Source organism: Panthera tigris, chromosome A2, assembly GCF_018350195.1.
Source record: "Panthera tigris isolate Pti1 chromosome A2, P.tigris_Pti1_mat1.1, whole genome shotgun sequence".
NCBI classification, from domain to species: domain Eukaryota; kingdom Metazoa; phylum Chordata; class Mammalia; order Carnivora; family Felidae; genus Panthera; species Panthera tigris.
Window position 1 is genome coordinate 166,232,909 of NC_056661.1, and position 25,260 is coordinate 166,258,168.

Consider the following 25,260-nt stretch of genomic DNA (forward strand, 5'->3'; position numbering starts at 1 on the left):
GCACCCCGAATTACTTAAATTTTTAACAACGCCATAATAAATGAGTTTGCCACCGACTTTTATGAGAGAAAATTTGTAAATCTTACCAGTGGACTTGGGAATTCGAATAAATATTTGGATGTAAAACTAGTTTTTCCTTAAGAAAATGTATTCTTGGTGCCTGGCTGACTCAGTGGAGTGTGCAACTGTTGATCTCCAGGTCGTGAGTTCAAGCCCCACGTTGGGTATAGAGATTACTTAAAGATAAAATCTTTGGGGCGCCTGGGTGGCTCAGTCGGTTGAGCGACCGACTTCGTCTCAGGTCATGATCTCGCAGCACGTGAATTCGAGCCTCGTGTCGGGCTCTGGGCTCACAGCTCGGACCCTGGAACCTGCTTCGCATTCTGTGTCTCCCTCTCTCTCTGCCCCTCCCCCCACTCACACTCTCTCTCTGTCTCTGTCTCTGTGTCTCAAAAATAAATAAATATTAAAATTAAAAAATAAAGATAAAATAAAATCTTAAGAAAGAAAATGTATTCACTCTTTTTAATATGAGTGAATACTGAGTGGCCGTGTGGTGAGAGGGAAAAGAAAGAAGTCAGTCTCCCAGTATCCAGAGAAGTAAGCCCAGCAAAGTGAGCATTAAGTGGACGCTTGGGGGCGGCCAGTGTCCAGCGCCCGGCTCCAACCTGGCTGACTCCGAACCTGGCCTGGTGGCCGGCGGGTCAGTGTTTTCATCGAATGGAGTTCCGTCGTTCGGAAGCGTCGCGGGGCGAGCCGAGGACGGTGCCCTTCTGCCCATCGGTGGCCGCGCCTCCCCCCGCCGAGCGGAGACACCCCACCGCCCCTCCAGCGTCCCCCCCTCCCGTGACCCTCTGCATGGCGTCTGCCCCTCCTCCTCTTTCTTCCTGAACCTGCTTCACCCATCACCTTCACAGATGCTGTTCTCGGGAGGTTTCCTTTGCTGCTGGGCTTTTTCTCCGTTTCCTCCGCGGGCGGCTCTTTGTCTCTGTGTTTCAGCGTTTCCTGAACTTCTTTGACTCACTTCTTTTGCTCTTCACTTCCTCAGTTTTGTCCTGCTTATTTGCTTCTCTGAGTGATAGAAGTGGCTTCAGCCACGTTTGGGAACTCCAGACTCCTGTTGAACTGCTTAACGGGGGCTGTCCTCAGCGCATTCTACACTGCCTCAGATTGAGTTGAGCGTTTTTCTCCAAATCTGGGGCTCACGCTGGGGAGCCACTAGCAAAATGTGGCTACTTCGCTTCAATTCAGATGAAATAAAAATACAAACCCAGTTCCTCGACCCCACCGCTTGCCACGTTTCAAGCGCTCAGTAGTCACGTGTGGCTGGCCAGCGGCCACCGCATCGGATCGCGCGGCATAGACCCTTTCCGGCATCGCAGAAAGTTCCGTTGGACCGCGCTGCTGTGGCCTGGGCTTGGATTCGCTCCTTTCTTGGTAATCCCCCACATGCATTCAGTCCCTGTGGTGCGTGAGTGCTGTATTCTCTGTGCCCCGTGTCGCCGAGACACAACCCTGTTACTCTCCGGCTCAGGTGTCCGCCTGGCGTCCCCTTTGCTTTCAGGAAAAATTCACATTCCATAGTTTATGGATTTGTTCATTATCCTTTCCTTATCGAACGTTCGGTTACCTCTCTAACTTTATTTGTAGCTACAAAATGCTTTTGCCCCAACCATGCTTGTGTGGCCTCGCCTCCACCGAGTTTCATGCCCCTCGCCTTTTGCCCCTGCTCGACTCTGTCCAAAATGCCTCTTCCCTCCGTGCCTTATCTTTCCTGGCCGAATTGTCTGTTAGATTCGTGCTAAGGTGATCATCTGTCAGAAGCCTTCTTGGGGCGTCTGGGGGGCTCAGTCGGTCAAGCGTTCGACTCTTGGTTTTGGCCCAGGTCGTGATCTTACAGTTCATGAGTTTGAGCCCCACATCGGGCTCTGCGCTGACAGTCCAGAGCCTGCTTCAGATTCTCTTTCTCCCTCTGTCTCTCTCCCTCTCTCTCTCTGCCCCCCCCCCCACCATGCTGTCTCTGTCTCTCTCAAAATGAATAAAATAAACCTTTTTTTTTTAAAAAAAGAAGCCTTCCTGAGTTATTTAGTGAGATGTCACCTGTAATTCCAGCTTGCAGTGAAATTTTCATTTTAGGGTCAATACTTCTGGTAAAGTACTGATGTCAGGAGGTGGGCTTACAGTCCGGGTATGCAGACGGGCTAGTTCTTGGGGCTTAGCTCTCCTGTTCCATGGATTTCTAAAACCTTTGAAATGAAGTTTTAAAGATAATGCCTTAGAGATCACAAAGGTTGATATTATAATTTGCCTGTGGTTTTCTTGTAAAGACATCAAATCCTAAGGCCTCCCAGATCAATTTTATTGCAACACGTGCTTGATTTTTCTTTCTTTCTTTTTTATATATATATAAATTTTTTTTAACATTTTATTTATTTTTGAGAGAGCACAAGCAAGGGGGAGGGGCAGAGAGAGGGAGGAGACACAGAATCGGAAGCAGGCTCCAGGCTCTGAGCTGTCAGCACAAAGCCCGATGTGTGGCTCAAATTCATGAACTGTGAGATCATGACCTGAGCTGAAGTCGGATGCTCCACTGACTGAGCCCCCCAGGTGCCCCTGTGCTTGATTTTTCTAAGAAAAACTAATAGAATGAGCCAGCTTAATTGTGTCTTATGTTATTAATGGTTGTGATGTAGCTAATTGTGTGCTCTGAAAATGCATGGCTGTTGCCTCATCAGTTTTCTGAGTGTGATAACACACTCCTTAGCTCTGATTCATAAGCTCATATATGTAATAATTTGAAATAGAATGATTCTGCACATGACTTCAGTGGAAAAAAATAACAGATTTGTGTTCTATTTTATAGTTTAGATTATGCTATTCATGTTTTTGTAAATAAATTTTTATCATTTCTTTTGAAAATACTGAGGTTATCTCCCTACAGAGAAACAAATTTATTTTTTGCCTGTGACTTCATGCTTGCTTTTATTATCGATGATATTTTCTGTATAATAAATACATTTAATTTGCTACTGATTCATGTTAAAATTTTCTGTTGTGAAAGTCAAATAAGATTTGTGAGCTTCTAAACATTTCAGCACATAATGATTTTATTATTAAATCTATTTTGAAGTCATGTATAGATTATAAAGAAATTGATAGTAGTTATTGTTAGACACATCCAGTTAATCAAGTGGTGTTGATTTGGTCAAATTTAGCAGTAAGTGAGTTTTGAAACTTCTAAGGATTTTCTAAATTTTTATGAGTGATAATTGATTCACAGGAAATACAAGTCAACTTGGCAAAAGCATACATGAAGGCTATGTTGATCTTCTTGAGTGTATTTTTTAAGAGTGGTGTTAAGGAATGATAAGGAAAGCACTGAAGGTCATTAATGCTGTTTTCCCAGTTTTATTTTATTTTATTTTATTTTATTTTATTTTATTTTATTTTATTTTATTTTATTTTATTTATTGATGTTTGTTTATTTTTGAGAGAGAGAGAGAGCAGGAACAGAGGAGGGGCAGAGAGAAGGAGACACAGAATCCGAAGCAGGCTCCAGGCTCTAAGCTGTCAGCACAGAGCCCGATGCGGGGCTCGAACCCACGAGCTGTGAGATCATGACCTGGGCTGAAGTCGGACACCTAACCGACTGAGCCACCCAGGCGCCCCTTCCCCCATTTTAATGAGACTGTAGTATGAGGGAAAGTTCAGTCTGTTCAATTTTCAACAAAAGCAGTTGTCAGGAAGAGGGGAACGGTCTGTGTAAACCTGTGTGGTCTTAGCACTGGAACGTTAATAGAGCTGCATGCCTGAAGCTTCTCTTGATTCGGAGTTTTCAGTTTGTGAAGAAGACTTTTTTGGCAAGTTGCCTCAAACTGAAATACGCCTTAAAACTTTTATAATAATTAAGGAAATTTAGAATTTATTTTCAATCCTATATTTTCTCGGGGGTGAAACGTTACGTATGTATTTTAATACTGCTCTTGTCAATAACGTGATACTTTCAGCAGGAAAAGCGCTACGTCTGTTCCTGTGTCTACAAGAGGCGAATGGACTCTGGGTGGTGACTCGTCATATTTCTTTTACCTGTGACACCTTTATGTGCGGAGGAGGTGTCTGAGAATGCCTTTCCTGCCTGTGTGTGAGCTGGTGTCCCCCACTGTGTCCTCTTTAATAACTTAATAGTCCTGCAGACAACAGGCCTGAATTTATGACCTGGGTTGAAAATGTTGCCCTTTACTAATTAACTCGTAGGTTTATCTCAGCTGAATAAAACTTCATGGGTAATTTGGAATATATCCCAGTTTACATAAAAAGCATGTTACTTCCTTACCTTTTAGCAGTAAAGCCCCAAACTGAATAACCTTCAGTGATTTATAAAAATGTTTCCGTAAAATGTTTATTTATTTATTTTGAGAGAGCGCGAGAGAGTGTGAGCAGGGCGGGGGAATCCCAGGCAGGCTTCTCACTGTCAGCGAGGAGCCCTCACAACCGGGAGATCATGCCCTGAGCTGGAATCTAGAGTCAGACGCCTAACTGACTGAGCCACCCAGGCACCTCTGTAATTCATAAACGTGTTTAATGATTTGTTTTATTTTTGCCTACTGATTAATTTAGGTAATGCAGTTCTTTCAAAGTTAAATCTGAAACACAGCGTTTGCTATGTGGCCATTAAAATGGTGTCTCAGAAGCATAGATCTTTGTGTGGAAAGTTGGTAATGATAGTCGTAAGGGGGACTGCGCTGTCAGACGGTGTGCTGGGAGAGCGCCTTTCTGCTTGTGTGTGCACACCTCGTATCTGGAGATCTGTCCCAGGGTGTTAAGTCTGGGTGTCTGTGGGAAGATAGCAGGAAGTATTGCCAATGCTCTTTGGCTGTGTCGTTGTGTTGCTCTTAAGAGAGAAGAGCAAAGGAGACACCAGGTGAAAATACGGAATCTCTCACATTTCTGACGTGCTTGAGTTTCAGTATTTATATTTAACACGATTTTAAGTAATCTTGTTGCTATCAGTAAAATTACACTAGATAATGTATTTTTGAAAGAACTAACAAGGCGAGCAAATATGACCTTCTAGAATTCTTCTATGCTGTAAGTTTGGGTTTTTTGTAGCTTTTTTCTCTCTTTGTTTTACATGTGGTTGTTTGGACATCCTTCATAGTCTGTGAAAGTCCATAAAGGCAGGAAAGTCAACATTTAACACTCTTCACGTGTTAGGTGTGTGGTAAGCATTTTAAATATCTCAGAGATGGAGCAGGCACTATTTTTTTAAGCTTATTTATCTGTTTTGAGAGAGAGAGAGAGAGAGAATGAGCCGGGGAGGGGCAGGGGGGAGGGAGCACCCGGAGAGAGAGCTCTCTTCATTAGCGCAGAGCCCGACCTGGGGCTCGATCTCACGAATCGTGGGATCATGACCTGAGCTGAAATCAAGAGTCGGACGCTTAACCGACAGCCCCCCCCCCCCAGGCGCCCCTCATTGTTCGTGGTCGTTTCTTATGAGGAGAAGTAGAAGTGGTCTCAGGGGGCCGCTGGGGCTTGTGGCCACACCCCTGAGGGACCGAAGGGCCCTCTGTTACTCCGGAGTCTGGCACTGGTTCTTGCCACGAGCCGGCTTGACAAATTGGGGTCGGATTCCGGCTCGGAGGTGACTCAGTGTCAGCTTTGGCACCCCAGCCAACAGGCGTAGGACTGGTGCTTGGTCCACAGGCACTTGAAACGTGGGGTTCTGCTCTCCTAGGAGCTTCATCCGCACGTTCTCCTTCCAGAATCCTCCCTGACGTGTCCTCTCATGCCGCTGACCACGTTTATTTTCCTTGGTTCTGCAAAAACCACCTTTGTTTTTGCCCTTCTGCTTTCTTGTTCTAAGATGATTCTAAAGTAAGGGGACATTCCTTTCTTAAAACCCTGTTTTCCTACTGTCCTAAGCCATTTCTACTGTCATTTAGTCCCACAAGTTTGAAATTTAATTTTTGACTCCTACACTTCTACAACTGTTTTATGCAAGTTTTTTTCTGATTAAAACACTGTGATGAGCAAGTATGTCCTATTACACACAGGCACTGTGCACCATGGAGTTAGAGTTCGGTAAGCCTCTGCCTTTATCCCCAAAGGTTTTTAGGCTTTTTAATCAAGTCGATATTATACGGAGGGTTTTTAAAAACCTTTAAAATATACTTTTATTTATTTTTGTTTGTTTACTTGTTTTGAGAGTGTGTGTGCGCGTGCGCACATGCAGGGAGGGGAAAGGCAGGGAGAGCCCCGTGTGGGGCTTGATCCCACGAACCGTGAGATCATGACTTGAGCCGAAATCAAGTCTGATGCTTAACCGACGGAGCCACCCAGGCGCCCCATTTGAATTTTGACATGTTAGTTAACGTTAAAAAACATGTATTTATATGTTTGTTTCAAGAATGATGACTTAAAACGAGGCAGCGGTTTCAAAATGTTAAATATACATTAGTAACACGTGGTATTTGCTCTGAAGCAGCCCGTGTCCTTCTCTTGGTGCAGGACCGTTGCTCTGGAGCATGCACGTGGACCGATGGCGTCTGGGACTCACCAGTGACTCCCGGTCACACTCAGCAAGCAGCCTGGGGTGGGAAGCATGCTGTTTGTGGGTTAATACAGACATTTTCTGAATTGTACATTTATCTTTTGTTTATAGCCTTCTTTAATTTTGAAGAAATATATTGAACGAATACAAACTTATTCTCACTTTTTTACCCCCATTCCTTTTTAGGCTTCTCTACAGTTTAGCCTTTAATGCCAGGTTTCTGAGACACCTGTGGTTTCTCATATCTTCTATGGCAACACGGACGATCACAGGGTATGTGCTACGTGGACTTATAAATTGAGCTTAACTTGAAGCACATGGGAAGTCGTGGCCTAATAAAGATATTGTAAGATGGTATTTTAAAGTACTATTTTATGTAAGAAAAATTCTAGATGGTCTCAATTTTATAAAAAGAAATTAATGCCTAATTTACAGTTATCTGTATATATTCAGCGGATGGCTTTATTTGAAAGTACATTTGTTTTTAAAATCCTAGTCATGTTTTTTAAACCACAGGGTTGATATTTCTTTGCTCCATATGACTTTCATATATTTTTGATAGTGAAAATATAGAGCTGAAGCAAATTTAACACCATTACAGACATTAAAACGTAAAATATTATAGAAGTTGCTTTTTGAAACTTTTGTTTGTGTAATTAGGTTTTTCTTTCTTTTTTTTAAATATGAAATTTATTGTCAAATTGGTTTCCATACAACACCCAGTGCTCATCCCACCAGGTGCCCTCCTCAATGCCCATCACCCACCCTCCCCTCCCTCCCACCCCCCATCAACCCTCAGTTTATTCTCAGTTTTTAAGAGTCTCTTATGGTTTGGCTCCCTCCCTCCCTAACTTCTTTTTTTCTTCCCCTCCCCCATGATTTTTCTTATATGAATCGGCATGTGACTTAAGTTCTAGAATCTTTAATATACACATTTTAATTGGATGTGTACGAAGCAGAAAATTTAATGTTCACACATCCTTCATGGTGAGCTGACATAGCCTAGCGTCCCATCGAATCTCTCCTCCATCAGGAGTCCGCGCCAACCCCTCTCTGCCAACCCCCCTCTGCCGTAACAGCGAAAACGAAGCATGTGGCTCAGGCAACCAGAGACTGCACTTCCAGAATGCAGCTCACTGTGCTGGCAGTTACAGCGGCCTGCAGCCTGTCTGGCCTGTCTGACGAAGGACAGACACATCTCACCTTCAGGGCGAGAGTTTGGAAGGCATTGCCTTGGCATTGCCCGCCTCTCTCTGTCTCTCTCCGCCCGCCCCACCCTGCCCTTTTCCTTCCCTTCCCTTCCCTTCCCTTCCCCTCCCTCCCTTCCCTTCCCTTCCCTCCCCTCCCCTCCCCTCCCCTCCCCTCCCCTCCCCTCCCCTCCCCTCCCCTCCCTTCGACAGGAAGTTGAAACAGTTTTTGGTGAGTGAGGATGAGGTGCCCAAAATGCAGACATGCACCGGGCTGGTCTGTGAGGTGTCAGGTGGTGACACACAGAGAAAGGACGACCACGTTTGCTGCCTTTGTCTCCCGGTCAGTTCCTGGGCAGCAGGAGACCGTATGCGAGGCATCTGTACAAGCTAGTCTTACAATAAGAGGGGATGTCAGTTCGTTGATAGTTTTACCTTGAGTGACATACTTGGTTTTCTTCGTTTAATGTTACTGCATCTGGAGTGAGCAGAGGGAGCTTATAATGATCCCACAGCAGCTGATGACACTCCTAGAGGTGACATGAACAGGGAGGAGCGGCCGAGAAGGGAGAGAACCTTGGATGCCTTAGTGTCTAGAGAAATTCTTTTACATCCTTTCCTTCTCAGATAAAAATGTAGGGCTTTCATGTGTGTTTGGTTTCGTTTTTTGGTGCCTTTCAGCCACTTACGGCTGTGCCGGCCTTGGCACATGACAGGTTTGTTTAACGCAAAAGATCAGGGATCGCTGGGGCAGGAAGTGATCTTCGGGCTCCGAGTGTTTCAGCTTAGCGACCTGCCCCGGCCCGCGCTGTGCCTGACGGCCGCCTGGGGTGCACAGTGTCTGGCTTGTAAGGAGGTGGGGTCGTGGTGTGAAGGAAAATGAGGTGTTATTAATTATAGTAAACTGCTAATACTACTTTATAAGTTGGTGAATTTCACAAAAGTTTTAAAACTCATTTCTTAGAAGCCGGTTGGAGAATTTGGGTTTCATTTTCCATATTGAATTGAAGTCCCTCAAGAAACTTATGATGGGATACGTACTAGGATTGTGTTAATAATCTGTAAGTTTCTTGAATTTACCATTGGAGTAAAATTTAAAATTTAAATACCTGATTTTCCTGAAAATGGCATTGAGTTAGCTGGGAAATCGTTTCATAACAAGACTTCCGCTGGGACCTCTGAGTTCTAAGGGTCATGATGAGCGTGTGAAACCGTACATTTCTGTGACCCCCGAGTCTCGCCGGCCTGGGTTAGAAGCCCAGGGGTCTGCGACCTCACAGGCTCCTGGGTGGTTGGGGTGCAGCTGACCCCAAACGACCACGTGGCTGGCTGGCTTGTCTTTGTTGTGAGACATCCCTTCACTGTCGCATGAGGGGCTTTGCCGGGTCACGGCCTGGGCGGTCATTTCTCTGACCCCGAGGCTGGCGTGGTGCCTCATTGTCTCTAACTCTGTGGGGACTGTTCTTGTTATGAATTCTTGTCACACTGACACCAGTAGTAAGCAGTACTGGCAGTAGTCTAAGCAGTGCTCTTAAAACTTATTTTAGGTGAGGGGCCTGGGTGGCTCAGTTGGTTAAGCGTCTCTCAATTTCGGCTCAGGTCATGGCCTCATAGTTCATGGGATCGAGCCCCAAGTCAGGCTCTGCGCTGACGGCATGAAGCTGGCTTCGGTTTCTCTCTCTGTCTCCCTTTCTGCCCCTCCCCCGTGCATGTTCTCCCTCTCGCCCTCCTCAAAATGAATAAACTTAAAAAAATACTTTAGCATGCTCTACCAACTGAGTCAGCCAGGTGCTCCTTCCCTACCTTTTTTGTTAAGAAAACAAAGAACAACAATAAACCTTCCACCAAAGCCATAAAAAAAAATATTAAAAAACCAACCTCATTTTAGGCAGGAAAGCATTCAGTAGAAACTTCTGTAGCAGAGAAACCTTGATCCAAGAGGAGTGGTTGCTACAGCCCGGGGTGGGAGCCTCGTCCAGAGGGCGTGTCCAGAGGGGAGGGGTCACCCATGGCCCCAGCGATGCTCCTGTGGCAACCAGCTCTCCAAGTTCTGAACCAGTGTCTTTTCCATTACAGTAAATTATGGACTTTTTATTTGCACATAAGTCTTTGTGATTGACCTGTTTTTAGAGGAATACCTGAGTCAGTGTTTACGGCCAAAAGAATGGTCAGCGGAGAATCAAGAAACGTGTCTGCTGGAGGGGACCAGAGGCACACATCTGACCCTTCTTGCCAGCCACAGTTTCTGTCATTAAAATGAAGATGATTCATTCCTTTTGCTTACCTTATGGGGGTCAAGGAGAAAAAAGCAGCTCATGTTGAATAATTGCCCTCCTCTCCTTTAGGGAACGCGTGTCAGCATCTTACGTGTGCTGGCGCATACGTGCGTGACCGGTGGTGGCGATTAAGGGTGGGGACTGCTGACAGGCTAACAGCTGGAAGCTGGTGTCTCACTCTTCCAGGTTCAGGAAATACCTTCTCCACCTTGTAGCCCTGAACTCAACCTGTCCCGTGTCCCCCAAAATAGCATCTGCCCGTCACTGTCATCTGTTCTTTGGGGAGCTCTGCAAGGGAACCAAAAGATACAATCCATTTTTATTACTACAACAAAACATGTGACGTTAAACTTTCTTCCTGCTGTACGTCAGCACGATTTTACTGTGTGAATGGCCCAGGACTAGGTTTGGGGGGGGGGGAGTCCCTGGGGAGGAGGAGGACTGGCCGGTTCAAAGGGCACCCCCATGCCTCTTGTATCCTAACATAAAGAGCCTTTCTTTGTCATCTGGCTTTGGCCACAAGGTAGGATGCTTGTACTCTGTCCCTTGTGGCACGTCCTCACTGCGTTTTTATTTTGGACACACCCCTTACATCCATCACTTCACCGAGCTGCTGTCGAGTGCTGTGGGTACACACAGCAGGACGGCTCGCTCAGGCTGTGTTTCTTCTGCGGGACGGCAGAGTTCACGCTACACATCTGGGTCCCTGTTCTCACGGCCCTGCTGGTGGCGGTGCTGTCCCCTGAAGTGGGCCCCGTGGACACCCTGACGCTCCAGGCCGCTCAGGCCAGCTCACCGGAGCCCCACTAGGAATAACAGTACATTTGCCTGGCCTTACCTTCTGCTTCGGGCTCTCACGTAACTTGGCAGTGGTGGGCAACCGGTTGGTAATTTGTGGCTCCTTATTCCTGGTCACATTTCACCTGATTCACACCTGTGCTTTTGTGGAAATAAGTGTTTGAATATAAATGTACGTGGATGAAGATGAGCCGGTGATCACGCACGACACCTGCCTGTTCAGGGTTGGCGGGACACGCTGAGGGGACCGTGGGGCTCGATAGACGCGGGAGTGCTTACACGTGACCCTCCGTTCACTGGATGGTCAGCAGGACAAGGGGCCACATTTGACCAAGAGAGGACGGAACAGGTTCCAGGTGGCAGAAGTAAATGTAGTAGCTCTCAGCTCCTGACCCGTGACAGAGACTCCGGGGCGCCCCGCAGACGGCCTTACTTGAGATCAGCCCTCCTGGTACAGGCAGGGGCGCTCACGGGAGCTGATGAGGAAACTGGCGGAGTGGAAACAAGGCCCAGCCCAGAAGAGGGGAACCTTTATTCCTGAAGGTTCTGGTCAGGGTTCAATACTCGGCCGTTTTGAATGTTCCCAAATGTAAGTCACTGGGTAAATTTTTCATGAGACCAACTTGATACTTTGTTAAATCCGTTAAGTAGAGAGGGGACAAAGGGGACGCTTTTCAACCTAGAAATAAAGTCTGTGTCTTTAATAGTGGCGTTACTTACTATGACCTCTCTCTGGGGACCGCTGGCTCGCTCGGTGACTGGATTCGTCCAGTTGATCACGGTGGCAGGAACATTAGTAAGGAGTGGTGGGTTGTGTCCTGCTTTTTAATTTGAGTTATTTACGAACCCATGTTATTAGAAGGACTTGCCTTCCCTTGAAGTAGTTCAGTTGCTAATGGGAATGTTATTTTCCCTGATTATGCTTGTCTGACGGCGTGTCTTAACTCATTCCCAAATGAAAACTAACCTTAAAGTCATAGTGGTTCTTTTTGCTCCCATTTCAAGGTCGATGGTGCCACTGCTCCAGGTGATATCTCGGGGCTCCCCTATGTCTTTGGAAGACTCCAATCGAATCATCCCTCTCTTCTACCTGTTCAGCTCTTTGTTCAGTCACTCGCTGATTTCCATACATGACAGTGAGTTCTTTGGGGACCCCATAGAAGGTAAGAGTTTTGAGGAATCTGGGTTTTTTTGGCTTCACTGCCTGTCTGTTTTCATAGATGATAGAAAAGTTTTAAACCTCTTAAGCCTCTCACTGTGTTGAGAAATGAGAAAAAACAAGTATGATAGAATATTGAACTGTGTTTCTCAGTTGTAGGTCAGAGACAATCGTCCATGATGCCTTTTACCCTAGAAGAGCTGATAATGTTGTCTCGCTGCCTTCGAGATGCATGCCTAGGGATCATCAAGTTGGCTTATCCAGAAACCAAGCCAGAAGTTCGAGAAGAGTATATTACAGCATTTCAAAGTATTGGGGTTACGACTAATTCTGAAATGCAACAGTGTATACAAATGGAACAGAAGCGATGGATTCAGTTATTTAAGGTATAGGATATGCGGGTGTGTGTGTGTGTGTGTGTGTGTGTGTGTGTGTTTAGGAGGTCACACAATGTACAAACGTGTCCTGACTTGACTCATTTCATAAAAACAGAAGGACAGGTTTGCATCCGGCATCGTTCTTAATTTGCAAAACTTTTTTAAATGAAGAAAATTCATTTTCATTTTACTTTTGCCTTCTTTTAAAACCTTGTTTTTACATTGTTACATGCATCATTTATAAGTTGCCCTAAGTACTTTCAGTGACCGGATGAAGTATAAATAAAATTTTAAAGTATTTTCATTTTCATTTTTCACCAAAAGATCTCTTACAGATTTTTTTTTTTTAATCTCTTGAGAAATTGATTAAGAAAGGTGGGATAAGGGGCACCTGGGTGGCTCAGTCGGTTAAGCCTCCGACTTCGGCTCTGATCATGATCTCATGGTTCGTGAGTTCGAGCCCCACGTCGGGCTCTGTGCTGACACTTCAGAGCCTGGAGCCTGCTTCGGATTCTGTGTCTCCTCTCTCTGCCCCCTCCCCTGCTCACACTCTCTCTCTCTCTCTCTCTGTCTCTCTCTCAAAAATTAAAAACAACAACAACAAAAAAAAACATTTAAAAAAAAAGGTGTGGTAAAGTCATTAATGTAATGTAAGTTGCATGTAAATTATTTTAGGATATCTTCATTTTTACCCATGCCCAAAGAGAAGTTACGGGTTGCTGCGGCTGGAATGCTGGCAGGAAATCCCCACCGGTGCGAGTATCACTGAGGGTAGAAAAAAAGAAAAGATAAAGGGTGCTTGACTTGCCATGAAATTTCTGCAGCAAACACATCCAGTCAGCTAAAATCGCTCATTAAGGGAGTGGGAGCAGAAGAAGTGCATTTTCCAAATTGAATGCTGGATTTACAGTCCGTTTGATACCCGCGACCCCTCGCGCGCTAATGTGCGGCTCAAATCATCAGCTGTCCCTCCAGGTCTTTTATCACTGCTTTTGTCAAGCTATCTATTTAATTGAAAGAAGTTAATTGAATGAAAATGATCAACTAAGCTTGTATTAATATTGCTAATGGAACTTTCTTCTTGGCCATGTTTGGAGAAAGATGTCAAGCTAGACTTTAGGAAAGGCCCATTAATGCTCGCACTTAACCTGATGGGCTAATTAAGGACTGCTTATTCATCCGACGAGCGCACGATAGTCTCTATCCAGCCCATTCTGCCGGATTTTACAACACATTTCACTTAGGAGCATGAGCATTAGTAGCAGTGAGAGTAACTGATAATGTTTTGATTGCACTGAACACAGTACTAATGCATCATTGAATTTATAATTTGTGCAGATTGATGTAATATATGTTTGCACAATTTATTTTAATTACCTATCTCTGCATTCCCAAGTAAACTCTAAAGGTCACATGTTGAACCCTTAATATATCCATTCTTAAAGACTGACAGTTTTGCAACTTTTCTAAGTTAAAAATAAGCTGTCTAACCCATTTAAAACTTAAAATTCTTACGTAAACTTTCCCTGGATATGTGTATTATGGTGGCATATGTGTTTTTCTTTAAGTATTTAATGAAACTCTGGGATCTTTGTCGATAAAGCTTTCCATTATGTAGGATATCAGGTTTGTGTGCACTGTCAGATAATCTCATTATTGTATAGCACCTGTTGAGAACCTCATAATTTTCACATGGCACGCTTATCTTTAGGACTTAGAAATCTCAGAATTTAATAATTCTCTATAAGATATTTCCCCCTGGCCTTGTTTTGCTTTAGCAGTAAATGAAAATTCTGTAGTGAATTTTTTCTTATGCCTTAAAATGACTCATTACCACTTGATTAAGGATTGAAGTTTTTAGGAATTAGGGTGAAGGTTCACTTTTGTGGTACGGGATTGTTTTAGGTTTGAGATCGAGTGGTTACAAAGACCTGGGTTTAGAACAGAATTGTTTGAAAGACAGTTTTTGGAACAGGATTCCTGTTCTTTGGGGAAAAGAAACCTTCTTCATACTCTCTGCTGTTAAGCTGAGCCCCCAAAATAATGAAAAATCAAGGCATAGTTTTTGAGTAGAAAAGGGTTTTTTCCGTGTAAGAAAAAATTATCTTTAACATGAGATCAAAAGAATTACCTCCCAGTGGATACTGTGTCCCAGACAGTAGTCTCAGAGCTGTACACACATTAATTCTGCCAGGAAGATGCCGTTATTGTCCCCATTTTACAGATGAGGCCGCATGGCCGCCGGTGAATAGAACCGGCATCCGAACCCGGCCGCTGCTCTGCATCCCCCTCGGAAGAGTACGAAAATAGAATGCTAGCATTTCATAGGTATTTTAGTGCCAAATTTGAATTGAAGAATTCAAGGTAGAAGCAACCAGAAAGGTAAAAGCATTTTGCCCGTGATTTCCTGCCTTCCGCTGGTGGTGACAGAATTGCAAATGATGAGGCCTGACTCCTCCGGCCGGCAGCCATTTTCATTTTTCAGTCTCACGATGGGCCTTTCAGACTGATTTCTGTGAGAGGCCCTGCTGGCTGGTCACAGAGCATAGAATTTTAAGTGGATAGAGTCATCTTTCTTTGTCACTCTAAGAATTGAGGTCAGTTGCTAGGCCCCGCATTGACACTGCTAAAACAGTTTATGCATTTATCAAATTTATAAACTCCTCTTGAGGCGTAATTTACAGGTCTAATTACTTGAGCCCTATCAGGAGATAGGAAGTCCTGTCTGATGCGGCTTCTGTGGGAGCTGTCGCCTACATAGGAGTCCCCTACCCGGAAGGTGGGGGCCTGGGGAGCAGGGAAGAGACTTCCGGAGCCTTTCTCATCTGCACACCTCTGCGTGGAGAGACGGAGGTCTGTATTGTGAGTGGTGTTCACTTTCTCGGTGGCTGGTTTTATTTTTCAGTCTCAAAAAGAATTGTTTAAGAAGTGAACATTAAAACAACAGCAGTGCCCTAACGCGGCCCTAGCGTGCCGCCGTGAACTGTCACCGTTAGGCACGCGACGCACCTTTGTTCTTGCAGGGTAGTGTCACTTCCTTTCCGGTCTTTGAAGGTTTTTGTTTAGTTTCTGACTACTGAATAAAATGGGTACTTTCAGAAGTAATTTTGGAGTGTTTTAGACGTCCTGGAGAACCGGGTTGTCTTTAAAGATACACCAGTTTTCGCAGGTCGTAACTAAAGGCTTTATAAAACTTGGCTAACCTGACATCAGTCCACGGCAGACGCTTCGTGACCTCTGGGTTAGGGCTCCGCTACCACCGGTTATCTGAACACTATTAGGGGAAGTAATAGAACATGAAAAACAATCGTGTGTATTTCTGAAGGTTTACTTACATAACTTTTTTAGTTATTGAGCGTGTATTTAAGGTGTAGATCTAGCATGGGCAGACGTGATACGGCGGACGAGAGCGAAACACACCAAATAAACACAGTGCTGTTACATTTATAGCTGTTGAAGCCTGCTGAGAGTGTCTGTGGGGCTGGGCACACCTGGTTATTCCAGTACGTGCGTGTTTGTGTTCTGTTTGACTTCCTATTTCTTAACACGCTAGTAGTCCAGGATCTCCCGGGGAACAGTTAAAAACAATTGACTGGCTTTACCTCAAAGAATTGAATGAAAATCACTGTTGCTGGTACCTCTGCCCAGGCATTCATCAACAGAAGATTTTGGGGGCACTTGGGTGGCTCAGTTGGTTAAGCATCAGACTTAACGCTTTCAGCTCAGTCGTGATCTCACAGTTTGTGAGTTCAAGCCCTGACAGCTCACTGACAAGGAGCCTGCTTGGGATTCTCTCCCCCTCTCTCTCTCTCTGCCCTCCTCACTCCCAAAATAAATAAACTTCAACAAAAAACAAAAAAAAACAGGAGATTTCAATATGCAGCCAGGGTTAAGAACCATAGGCCTCACTGTATAAAGAAATCACTTGGGGCAGATATATATAACCTTTGATCTCATATAGCAAAAGTAGGCTTACTGTGACGTAGGTCCTGTGTATTTATTTATTTTTATTATTACTTTTTTTCATGTTTATTTACTTTTGAGAGAGAGAGAGAGAGAGACAGAGTGTGAGTGGGGGAGGGGCAGAGTGAGAGGGAGACACAGAATCCAAAGCAGGCTCCAGGCTCCGAGCTGTCAGCACAGAACCTGACCGGGGGGCTTGAACCCATGAACCCATGACCTGAGCCGAAGTCGTACACTTAACTGAGCCACCCAGGCGCCCCGAATATTTATTTATTCTTAAGAGAGAGAGGGAGAGAGAGAGAGTGAGTGACCATGAGTCGGGGAGGGGCAGAGAGAGAGGGAGACACAGAATCCGAAGCAGCTCCAGGCTCCGAGCTGTCAGCACAGAGCCTGACTCGGGGCTCAAATCCATGAACCGTGAGATCATGACCTGAGCCAAAGTCGAACGCTTAACCGACTGAGCCACCCAGGCGCCCCTCTGATTTTCTTAAGTTTATCTATTTTAGAGAGAGAGCGCACAGGATTGCACCAGAGGGGGAGGAGCAGAGAGAGAGAGAATCCTGAGCAGGCTCCATACCGTCAGTGCAAAGCCTAACATGGGTTCTATCCTCCAACTGTGAGATCGTGACCTGAGCCAAAATCAAGAGTCAGACGATCAACCCATTGAGACACTGGGCGCCCCAACAAATTTTAGATTTAAGCAGGAACTAAATTTTAGATTTAAGTCAGGGCGCCTGGGCGGCTCGGTTGTTTGAGCGTCCAACTCTTGATGTCAGTCGGCTCAGGTCATGATCCTGCTGTTGTGAGATTGAGTCCCTCATTGGGCATGGAATCTGCTTAAGAGTCCCTCTCCCTCGCCCTGTGTCCTTTCCCCCATCACGCGCGTGTACACGCACACGCTTTCTCTAAAAAATAAAAAAAAAAATCTAAAATTCCTTCCGTTTTGGTACAGGCTTCTTTAGTGTGCATGTCTATACCAGAAAATTTAATAAAATTAACTGAGAGCAAAACTGCCCTCTGATCTCAGCAGTGGCTGTTAATCCAGTTCAAAATTGGTGCCCCAGTTCTCCTTACCTTTCACAGTCTTTCGTCGATTTATGTAACTTTTTAATGGTCACCTCCACATTCCTTTCCGATACTAAATATTTGTACAGCAGTTGAGTTTGTGGCCCTGAAAATGCACGCAGAGAGCAGGAATGTGATCGGGGGTGATTTGACATCACAAATGGACCCCGTTAAAGTTTTGTGGTTTCTTAAAATTTGCATTTTTCTTTGAAACTTAGAAGAGACTAGTTTAAATGGAGGAAGTGTTTTTAGTTGAATTTAAAATATGGGATTTGACATTTCTAAAAAAGGATTTTGGGAATTGGTTCCGGGCTAGTATTACCAGATTTAGCAAATAAAAATGTGTCACCCAGTTAAATTTTAATGTCATGGCTTGTTTTAGATAAAAATATGTCCTGTGCAGTATTTTGGATATACTTACATTTTTTAAAAAAGCAATATTTGGAGCATATTTATTCTAAAAAATTATTTGCTATTTACCTGAAATTAAAATTTAACAGGTGTCTTTATTTTTTCGGTTAAATCCTCTCCAAGATTCCTCTTCAAGGTTGGCCTGCCGTCAGCTCTGACCTGTAAGACCTGCTTTTTCACAGTGGCTCCTTCTTGACATCTCGCCCTTTACAAGCCTCCTCGGGCCCCCATCACTTTGCGCCTCCCACTTTTTCCTCCCTCCCTCTCTCTCCCTTTCCTGTTTTTGAAAGAGGATCGATTATACCAGGACATTTATAAGTAATATCCGATTCCTGGGGCGCCTGGGGGGCTCCATCGGTTGAGCGTCCGACTTCGGCTCAGGTCACGATCTCGCGGTTCGTGAGAGTTCAGGCCCTGCGTGGGGCTCTGCACTGGTGGTGTGGAGCCTGCTTGGGAGTCTCTCTCTCTCTCTGCCCCTTCCCCACTTGCACTCTCTCTCTCAAAATAAATAAATAAACTTTAAAAAGAAGTAATATGTGATTGCTTCTTTTTTTATACTTAGAATGTGAAAATAAGACAGTGGCTGCCTGTATTGAAACTTTTTAGTGTTTAATTTCACAGTAATTTAAAAGAAGAAAGTAACTTACGGCATTAATTGCCTCATACATAGTTTCATGTCTGTGACCTGCAGAAAACAAATGTCCTCATGACCAGAGGTTGAAAGATGACTACCAGGAGGCAGATGGAAGGTTTTATTCTAGAGTGAGGCAGCCCTGGCCCTGCCCCTCATGGGCCCAGGAGCAAGTCTCTCACCCTCAGGAAAGCTACGTTTCCTCAGCTGTGCAACGGGGAAGGTCAGCACGAGAGGATGCCACCTTTCAGTGGCATAAGTAATGGCGTGAGCCATAAGTAAATGGGCGCAGTTAAAGAAATACATGAAACGTGTGTCAGAAAGCATGTCTTCTGTTAACAGTCGTGGTGTATCGTGTAAATTTCGGCCCAGTATCTGTTCAGTCTGAATTTACTTGAAATACTAATACAGCTGGTTATGAAAATGGAAAGGTGTAAGCTGTGATATTTTTAAAAAATTTTGTTTAATTATTTATTTTGAGAGAGAGACGGAGCAGAGGGGAGACAGAGTCCCAAACAGGCTCCACGCTCTCAGCACGGAGCCCGATGCGGGGCTTGAACCCACGAGCATGAGATCACGACCCGAGCCGAAATCAACAGTCGGACCCTTAACCGACTGAGCCCCCCCAGGCGCCCCAGAATGTGATAAACTTCAAAGAAAAGGATGGTGCTTCTGTCTGTGCTCTCGGAAGAGGGCACGTGCTTGTGTCGTGCTCTGCGTGCGCTGACCCGTCGGTTGTCCCAGACAAGACCACACGTGTAGCGTAACTCATTGCCATCTGGTCTTTTCATGCTCAGAGAGCATTGCATGTGCCTGACTTAACCCCTGAGCAAGCATAATAAGAGAGTCAGGAGTGGGGGGTGACCGACTACAGGTTCAGGCTGACTCACCTAAGCTAATTACTGCTGATTCAGAAAGGATGTTACTATAGTATTAGGATAGGCCTTCACCTGCCTCAAGGGATGTGGAAGAACAAACTGGGAAGAAACTCCACCAGTCAGAAGGCTGTATTCTAGGTCTTGAGACATTTACGCTGGTGTGGTTTTGTCTGTGTGGCCGAACTGCTCAACTACTAACTGTTGGCTCCATCCGTGGGCATCTCATCCAAGCCGTGTGTCCACGTTATAGCGGTCTGAGGTGTCAGCCGAGGGCCCTTTCTCACCTGCTTTTGTTGGACACACGGAGTTTTTGGTATCCCTGGATGCCAGGGTTTGCATGTCATGAAAGAAGCATTTGTATTTCTATGGTATATACATGCTGGGTTGTAAATTTTAAATTAAAGAAAATTTTCTTTTAATGTTTGTTTCTTTTTGAGAGAGAGACAGATGCGCACGCACGGAGCATGAGCAGGGGACGCTGGTGGGGGGAGGGGGGTGGGGCAGAAAAGAGAGGGAGGGAGACACAATCCCAAGCAGGCTAAGAACGGTCAGCGTAGAGCCCAACGCGGGGCTCGAACCCACTAACTGTGAGATCGTGACCTGACCTGAAGTCGGATGCCTAACTGACTGAGCCATGCCGGCACCCCTGAATTGTAAAATTTTAAAGAGAAATCTCTATTAACAGTTGAAATTATGCAGTCTTATTTGTCTTGTGGGTATATTTGGAAATTTGTCATGTTATCCTAATTTTTTTCCTTACCCGAGTTATATTTTATCCTAATTCCTTATCCAAGTTGTATTTTTTTTTTTTTTTTAATTTTATTTTTGGGACAGAGAGAGACAGAGCATGAACGGGGGAGGGTCAGAGAGAGAGGGACACACAGAATCGGAAACAGGCTCCAGGCTCTGAGCCATCAGCCCAGAGCCTGACGCGGGGCTCGAACTCACGGACCGCGAGATCGTGACCTGGCTGAAGTCGGACGCTTAACCGACTGCGCCACCCAGGCGCCCCCCAAGTTGTATTTTACTTAATTAGAGGCCATGTGGACAGAGGCCTGGCTGACTTTTTCAGAAAACGTCATCATAGTCTTACTTTCACTACATAGTAGTTGTATGATCAAATCCTGGTTGTAAAGGTTTAAAACTTTGGATTTTCAATTTTATGTTGGTCTTATCTTGGCTTATTGCAAAGTACATTTGTATTTAATAAAGAATGTCAGGTCTTATTTTTTATTTTTTATTCCCGCCATCGGGTCTTTTTTAAATAGGCAGTGAGTGCCATTGGCTCTCTTACTCATACAGTCTAAAATTTATAATTAATTATTGATCCCAAGTCAGTCATTGAATGCCTACTAGGTTTGCGGGTCCTCAGCTGGCTTTTCTTCAGAGGCAGCTTCCTACGTCGCCAGAGAGGCACCAGAGCTCACTGCAGAATGAGTACTGAAATGCAAAGTGTCAGCATGGGGGGCTTTATGAGAGGAGTTGGACCCAGTGTGTGTAGAATCATGGTGAGAAGCAGGCCTGACTCCAGAGACGTGTATAAGGGAAAGGCAGGAATTGTTGGTCTTTTTTGGCAGATGTCAGAGGTCCATGTAGGACTCTCCCCCCCCCCCACCCCCACCCCCGCCCGTGCACTTGACGGAGCGTCTTTTAAGAAAAAATAAGAAATGCTATTACTGTAGGAAAAAGTTTTACAAAATTGCCGTACTTGGAGATTTCTTACATTATAGCTCAAATGAGCTAATACATTTCCAAATTTGTGTTTCAAAACTCACTTGCTACCTCCTTTGTAGACAGCCTTTAACATGTTCCTGTTAATTTTTCTCTCTTCACTGGCACTTAACTAACCACTTTGTACTTGACTCATTCTTGAGGCGCCTCGGCGGCTCAGTCGGTTAAGTGTCCGACTCTTGATTTCGGCTCAGGTCACGATCCCACAGTTCATGGAATCGAACCCCACTCGGCCTCTACACTGACCGCGTGGAGGCTGCTTGGGATCATCTCTCTCCCCCTCTCTCTGCCCCTCCCCTACTCTCTCTCTCTCTTTCTCTAAAAAATAAACATTTTTTTAAAAACTGTATTATTTATCTTAAAAAAACACAGACTCATTCTTGGGGTCACAGGATAAGGTGCTCTCCTGTGGCCTGACTGGTGGTGGCCGAGGGGAGGCCCGGACGGCCCAGCCCACGCACTGACAGGAATACAGGGGAGCTGCCGTGTTATTGCCTCTCTTGTGCGGTGGTCGTTACTGGGCTTGCTCACGTGACTCGGCCCTGCTCTCCCTCTGCAGGTTATCACCAGCCTTGTGAAGATGCTGAAGTCCAGAGACACCAGAAGAAATTTCTGTCCTCCAAGCCACTGGCTGTCAGAACAGGAAGACATTAAAGCAGATAAGGTTTATGGAAAGATCTTTTTAAATAGTTTTCATTACACATTGTCTCAGCTTTTGTCTTTCGAGGGAGGATAAAGCCTTTTAAATTGGTTCATTTGGTTCATTTATTACTTAGTATGTAACAAAATATTAACAGTAAACTTTTTTATTATTAATGCTTAGGTCACAAGATAGAATATATAGCAGTACCATTGACTTCAACATGCATCCTGAGTTTGCTATTAATCCTGATTTTCTCCTTTAACCACAAATTATATTGAAGCCTAGTGGTTCTTTGTTGGGGTTGCAAAAGATGTTGCTTTTATTGAAAGGTATTATAATTATTGACGCATATTTGGTACTTAGAGGAAATGGAGCATGTCCTTGATTTTCTAAAGGAACAGACAAATTTGAATGTTACTAAAATTACTAAGACCTAGGTCTAAAGTAGATTCAGTAGTTTAATATATTTTCAGAAATTTAAGTAACATTAACAGACGTCTGTGAACCGTTTTCGTTCTTGTTTGTCAGTGAAAGGCATGATTGTATTCATTTCAAAATCTTGGGGTGCAGAGAGTGGAGGGTGTAGAAGAAACAGGACTATAGAAGCATTAAAGGAAAGAAAACAGCAGGCGCCTGGGTGGCTCAGTCAGTTAAGCATCCGACTCGCTCTCAGCTCAGGTCTTGATCTTAGGGTCATGAGTTCAGGCCCCACATTGGGCTCCACTCGGGGCGTAGAGCCTACTTAAGGAGAAGGAGGAGGAGGAGGAGAGGAGGAGGAGGAGGAGAAGGAGAAAACAGAGGTGCTTTATAACAGTTTCAGAAGCATTACTGTGTCTGCATGAATCTTGGAGCGTGTGGCGCCTAGCTGTGCCCACTGGTTAGGCTGCGAAACCACGGCCAACGCTGTAGCAGATGGACATCTCCAAGGCCCGGGATGGGGCCTCTGAACAACATTTACCACCAAAAGGAAACAGCCTTTGGAACGATGGAGTGTCTTGTCACTGGAGAGTATGGGAACCACAGGAGGCCCCGGCCCTTCGGAACAGGTGTAATGGACTAAACGTCGAATATGCTTAAATCTGTGAGTTACGGGCGCCTGGCCGGCTCAGTCGGAAAAGCATGGGACTCTTTTTCTCAGGGGTGTGGTTCCAAACCCCACATTGGGTGTAGAGATTACTCAAATAAATAAAACTTTTTCAAAAGTGTTTTAAACGTTAGAAAATGAAGAACGTGATTGGCCATCTTAAAAGCAGAGGAACCACCTTATTATTTTGAGGACGGGTTCGGAAAAAAGTAATCATGCACTGAGTCTGCCTTTCCCTTACAAACTTCACGTATCTCAGGCTGAGTAGTGGTGATGTGAGACCCTTCTCGGTGTAGGGGTGGCTCATGATGCACGAAGAAGCCACTTTTGACCTGGAGTCCCACAGTCTGCAGCTCTGATGAATCAACGGTCTAGGCGGTGCCCTCGGGGTGCAGGCCACAAGGGGACCTGCTGATACCGGGCTGGAGGCCCCAGCAGATGAGGGTCCAGTGATGAGGGTCCAGTGCCGGACGCCCCTCGCTGTGCCGCTGCTACCCCAGGAGACTCAGCTGTGGAAAAAACGTCAGCTGCGCCACACCGTGCCTGGTAACGCAGCTGGTCCCTCTTTTGGCCTCATCGCTTTGTAACAACGGGTACCCAGACCTGCGGTCACCGGACACGTGCCTTGAGAAAAGGACACTCTGCCCATGAAGCGTCCTGGCCAGAAACTGAACCTGGATGTGAGGAGCCCTCCTGATGCCGCTGCACATGTGTGTGGGAACCGGGCCAGAAGCCCGTGTTAGCCCCGAGGGGCCTCAGCCGGCACAGCCCGGAAGGGAGGTGGGGGGGCCCTGCCACCCAGCTGCTCTGACCCGGCCCGCTCAGGGCCGGGGGAGCCCACAGAGCGGCGAGGCTTCCAGAGTGCACACGACCCCAGCCTCGCTGGATACTCAGATTTTGTAATTATAAGATACTGAATATTTAGTAGTAAGAAATTCGTTCTTTAAGCGTGATGCGTTTTCATTTAGAAAGTGATCACATGACCGTTTACTATATGCACCTGTTACACGGCATTAACCAGAAGCAGCAGAGAGTTCCCCGGGATGTGTTAGAAGCAGTTACACTGTCAAAGCGTGAAAGGGTAGCCAGCAGGGGAGAGAGGGCGGGACGAGGACTTGGAAAGGACATGAGATCAAAGAGCAGGACCCGGCTGACACTCAGTACGTGTAAGGCACGATTTAGTTCACATGTGACAAGTTAAAGTTCAAGCCACAGCACAAGGATGTACTAAGCAAGCGTTGCTGGCCCCGCAGGTCACCCAGCTCTACGTTCCGGCTTCCAGACACGTGTGGAGGTACCGGCGGATGGGGAGGATTGGCCCCCTGCAGTCGAGCCTGGACGGTGAGTTCTCTGTGGCCTTGCAGTCCCCTTTTCCGTTCAGGGTTATGGACTACCATTCCGTACCGGGAAGTTCACTCTTTTCAGTGTACTCTTCTGCGATTTTCGATAAACATAGGCCACCATGATCAACCATAGAGAAAAGGCTCATCGTTCCGGAAATTACCTCGTGTTCCTTTGTACTTAGCCCTCGCCCTGGCTCCTTGCCCCAGCCCCTGCCCCTGCCCCTGGGAACCACTGATTTGTTTTTGTCCTGGTAGCTTTGCCTGTTCCAGAATGTCTTTAGATGGAACCATATAGTGTGTAGCCTTGTGAGTCTGGGAGGGAAGAGTCCAAGCAGGCCTCAAGGACATGGTGGGTTCTGCTCTCCACCACCGCAATCAAGTGTATGTGGCAGAACAAGTCAAATGAATTTTTTGGTTTTCCAGCATATGTAAAGGTTAAGAGTGCCGTAGCATTACGTCTAAAGAAGCGACAAACGTCCCTTCATTAGAAGAAACTTTTAGGGGCGCCTGGGTGGCTCAGTCAGTTGAGCACCTCACTCTTGATTTTGGCTCAGGTCATGATCCACGCCTGCCTCGGGCTCCATGCTGAGTGTGCAGTCTGCTTGGGATTCTCTCCCTGCCCTCCCTCCCTCCCTCGCACTCTCACGCTCTCTGTCATATTAAAAAAATACACTTTTTGGAGATGATGCTATCATCTGAGTCGTTTCAGCGACTGAGAATCACGGATCACAGATGACCGTAACAAATGTAATTATGAAAAAGTTAGAGATGTTGCAAGAATTACCGAAATGCGACACGAGGACACCAAGCGTGCAAGTGCTGCCGGAAATGGCGCCCACGGAGGCGCTGGGCGCGGGGTCAGCACCGACCTTCTGTTCGTAGCACACGGTGTCTGCTGGGTGCCGCAAGGTGGGGTGTGTCCATGCCCGTAACTCCACAGAGCCTTTAAAATGTGTTGCAGTGGGTTTGGAGTCCCCACCGCTGTCCGTCTCTGAGGAAAGACAGCTCGCCATCCTGACAGAATTGCCCTTTGTGGTTCCATTTGAGGAGCGAGTCAAGGTAAGCAGTTTGGTGTCTTTACGGACTGCGTGTGTGGCACGGTCACTTAGCATCATTTCAGGGTTGAACTAACACCAGCGAGAAAGTCTCCAAAGATGTGTGGTG

At 45.7% G+C, this 25,260-nt stretch overlaps 1 protein-coding gene across 2 annotated transcripts in view; it reads left to right on the forward strand.

The window, feature by feature from the left end:
- The window catches only part of UBE3C (ubiquitin protein ligase E3C), a 120,551-nt gene that overhangs the window by 48,406 nt on the left and 46,885 nt on the right, over positions 1–25,260 (forward strand). The window contains exons 11-16 of one of the 2 annotated variants that reach the window (XM_042976461.1): positions 6,737–6,823; positions 11,817–11,974; positions 12,124–12,356; positions 21,586–21,690; positions 24,007–24,094; positions 25,058–25,155. In XM_042976461.1, the coding sequence (XP_042832395.1) occupies positions 6,737–6,823; positions 11,817–11,974; positions 12,124–12,356; positions 21,586–21,690; positions 24,007–24,094; positions 25,058–25,155 (769 nt within the window). The remainder of the gene's footprint in view (positions 1–6,736; positions 6,824–11,816; positions 11,975–12,123; positions 12,357–21,585; positions 21,691–24,006; positions 24,095–25,057; positions 25,156–25,260) is intronic. The other variant, XM_042976467.1, reaches the window with a different exon arrangement.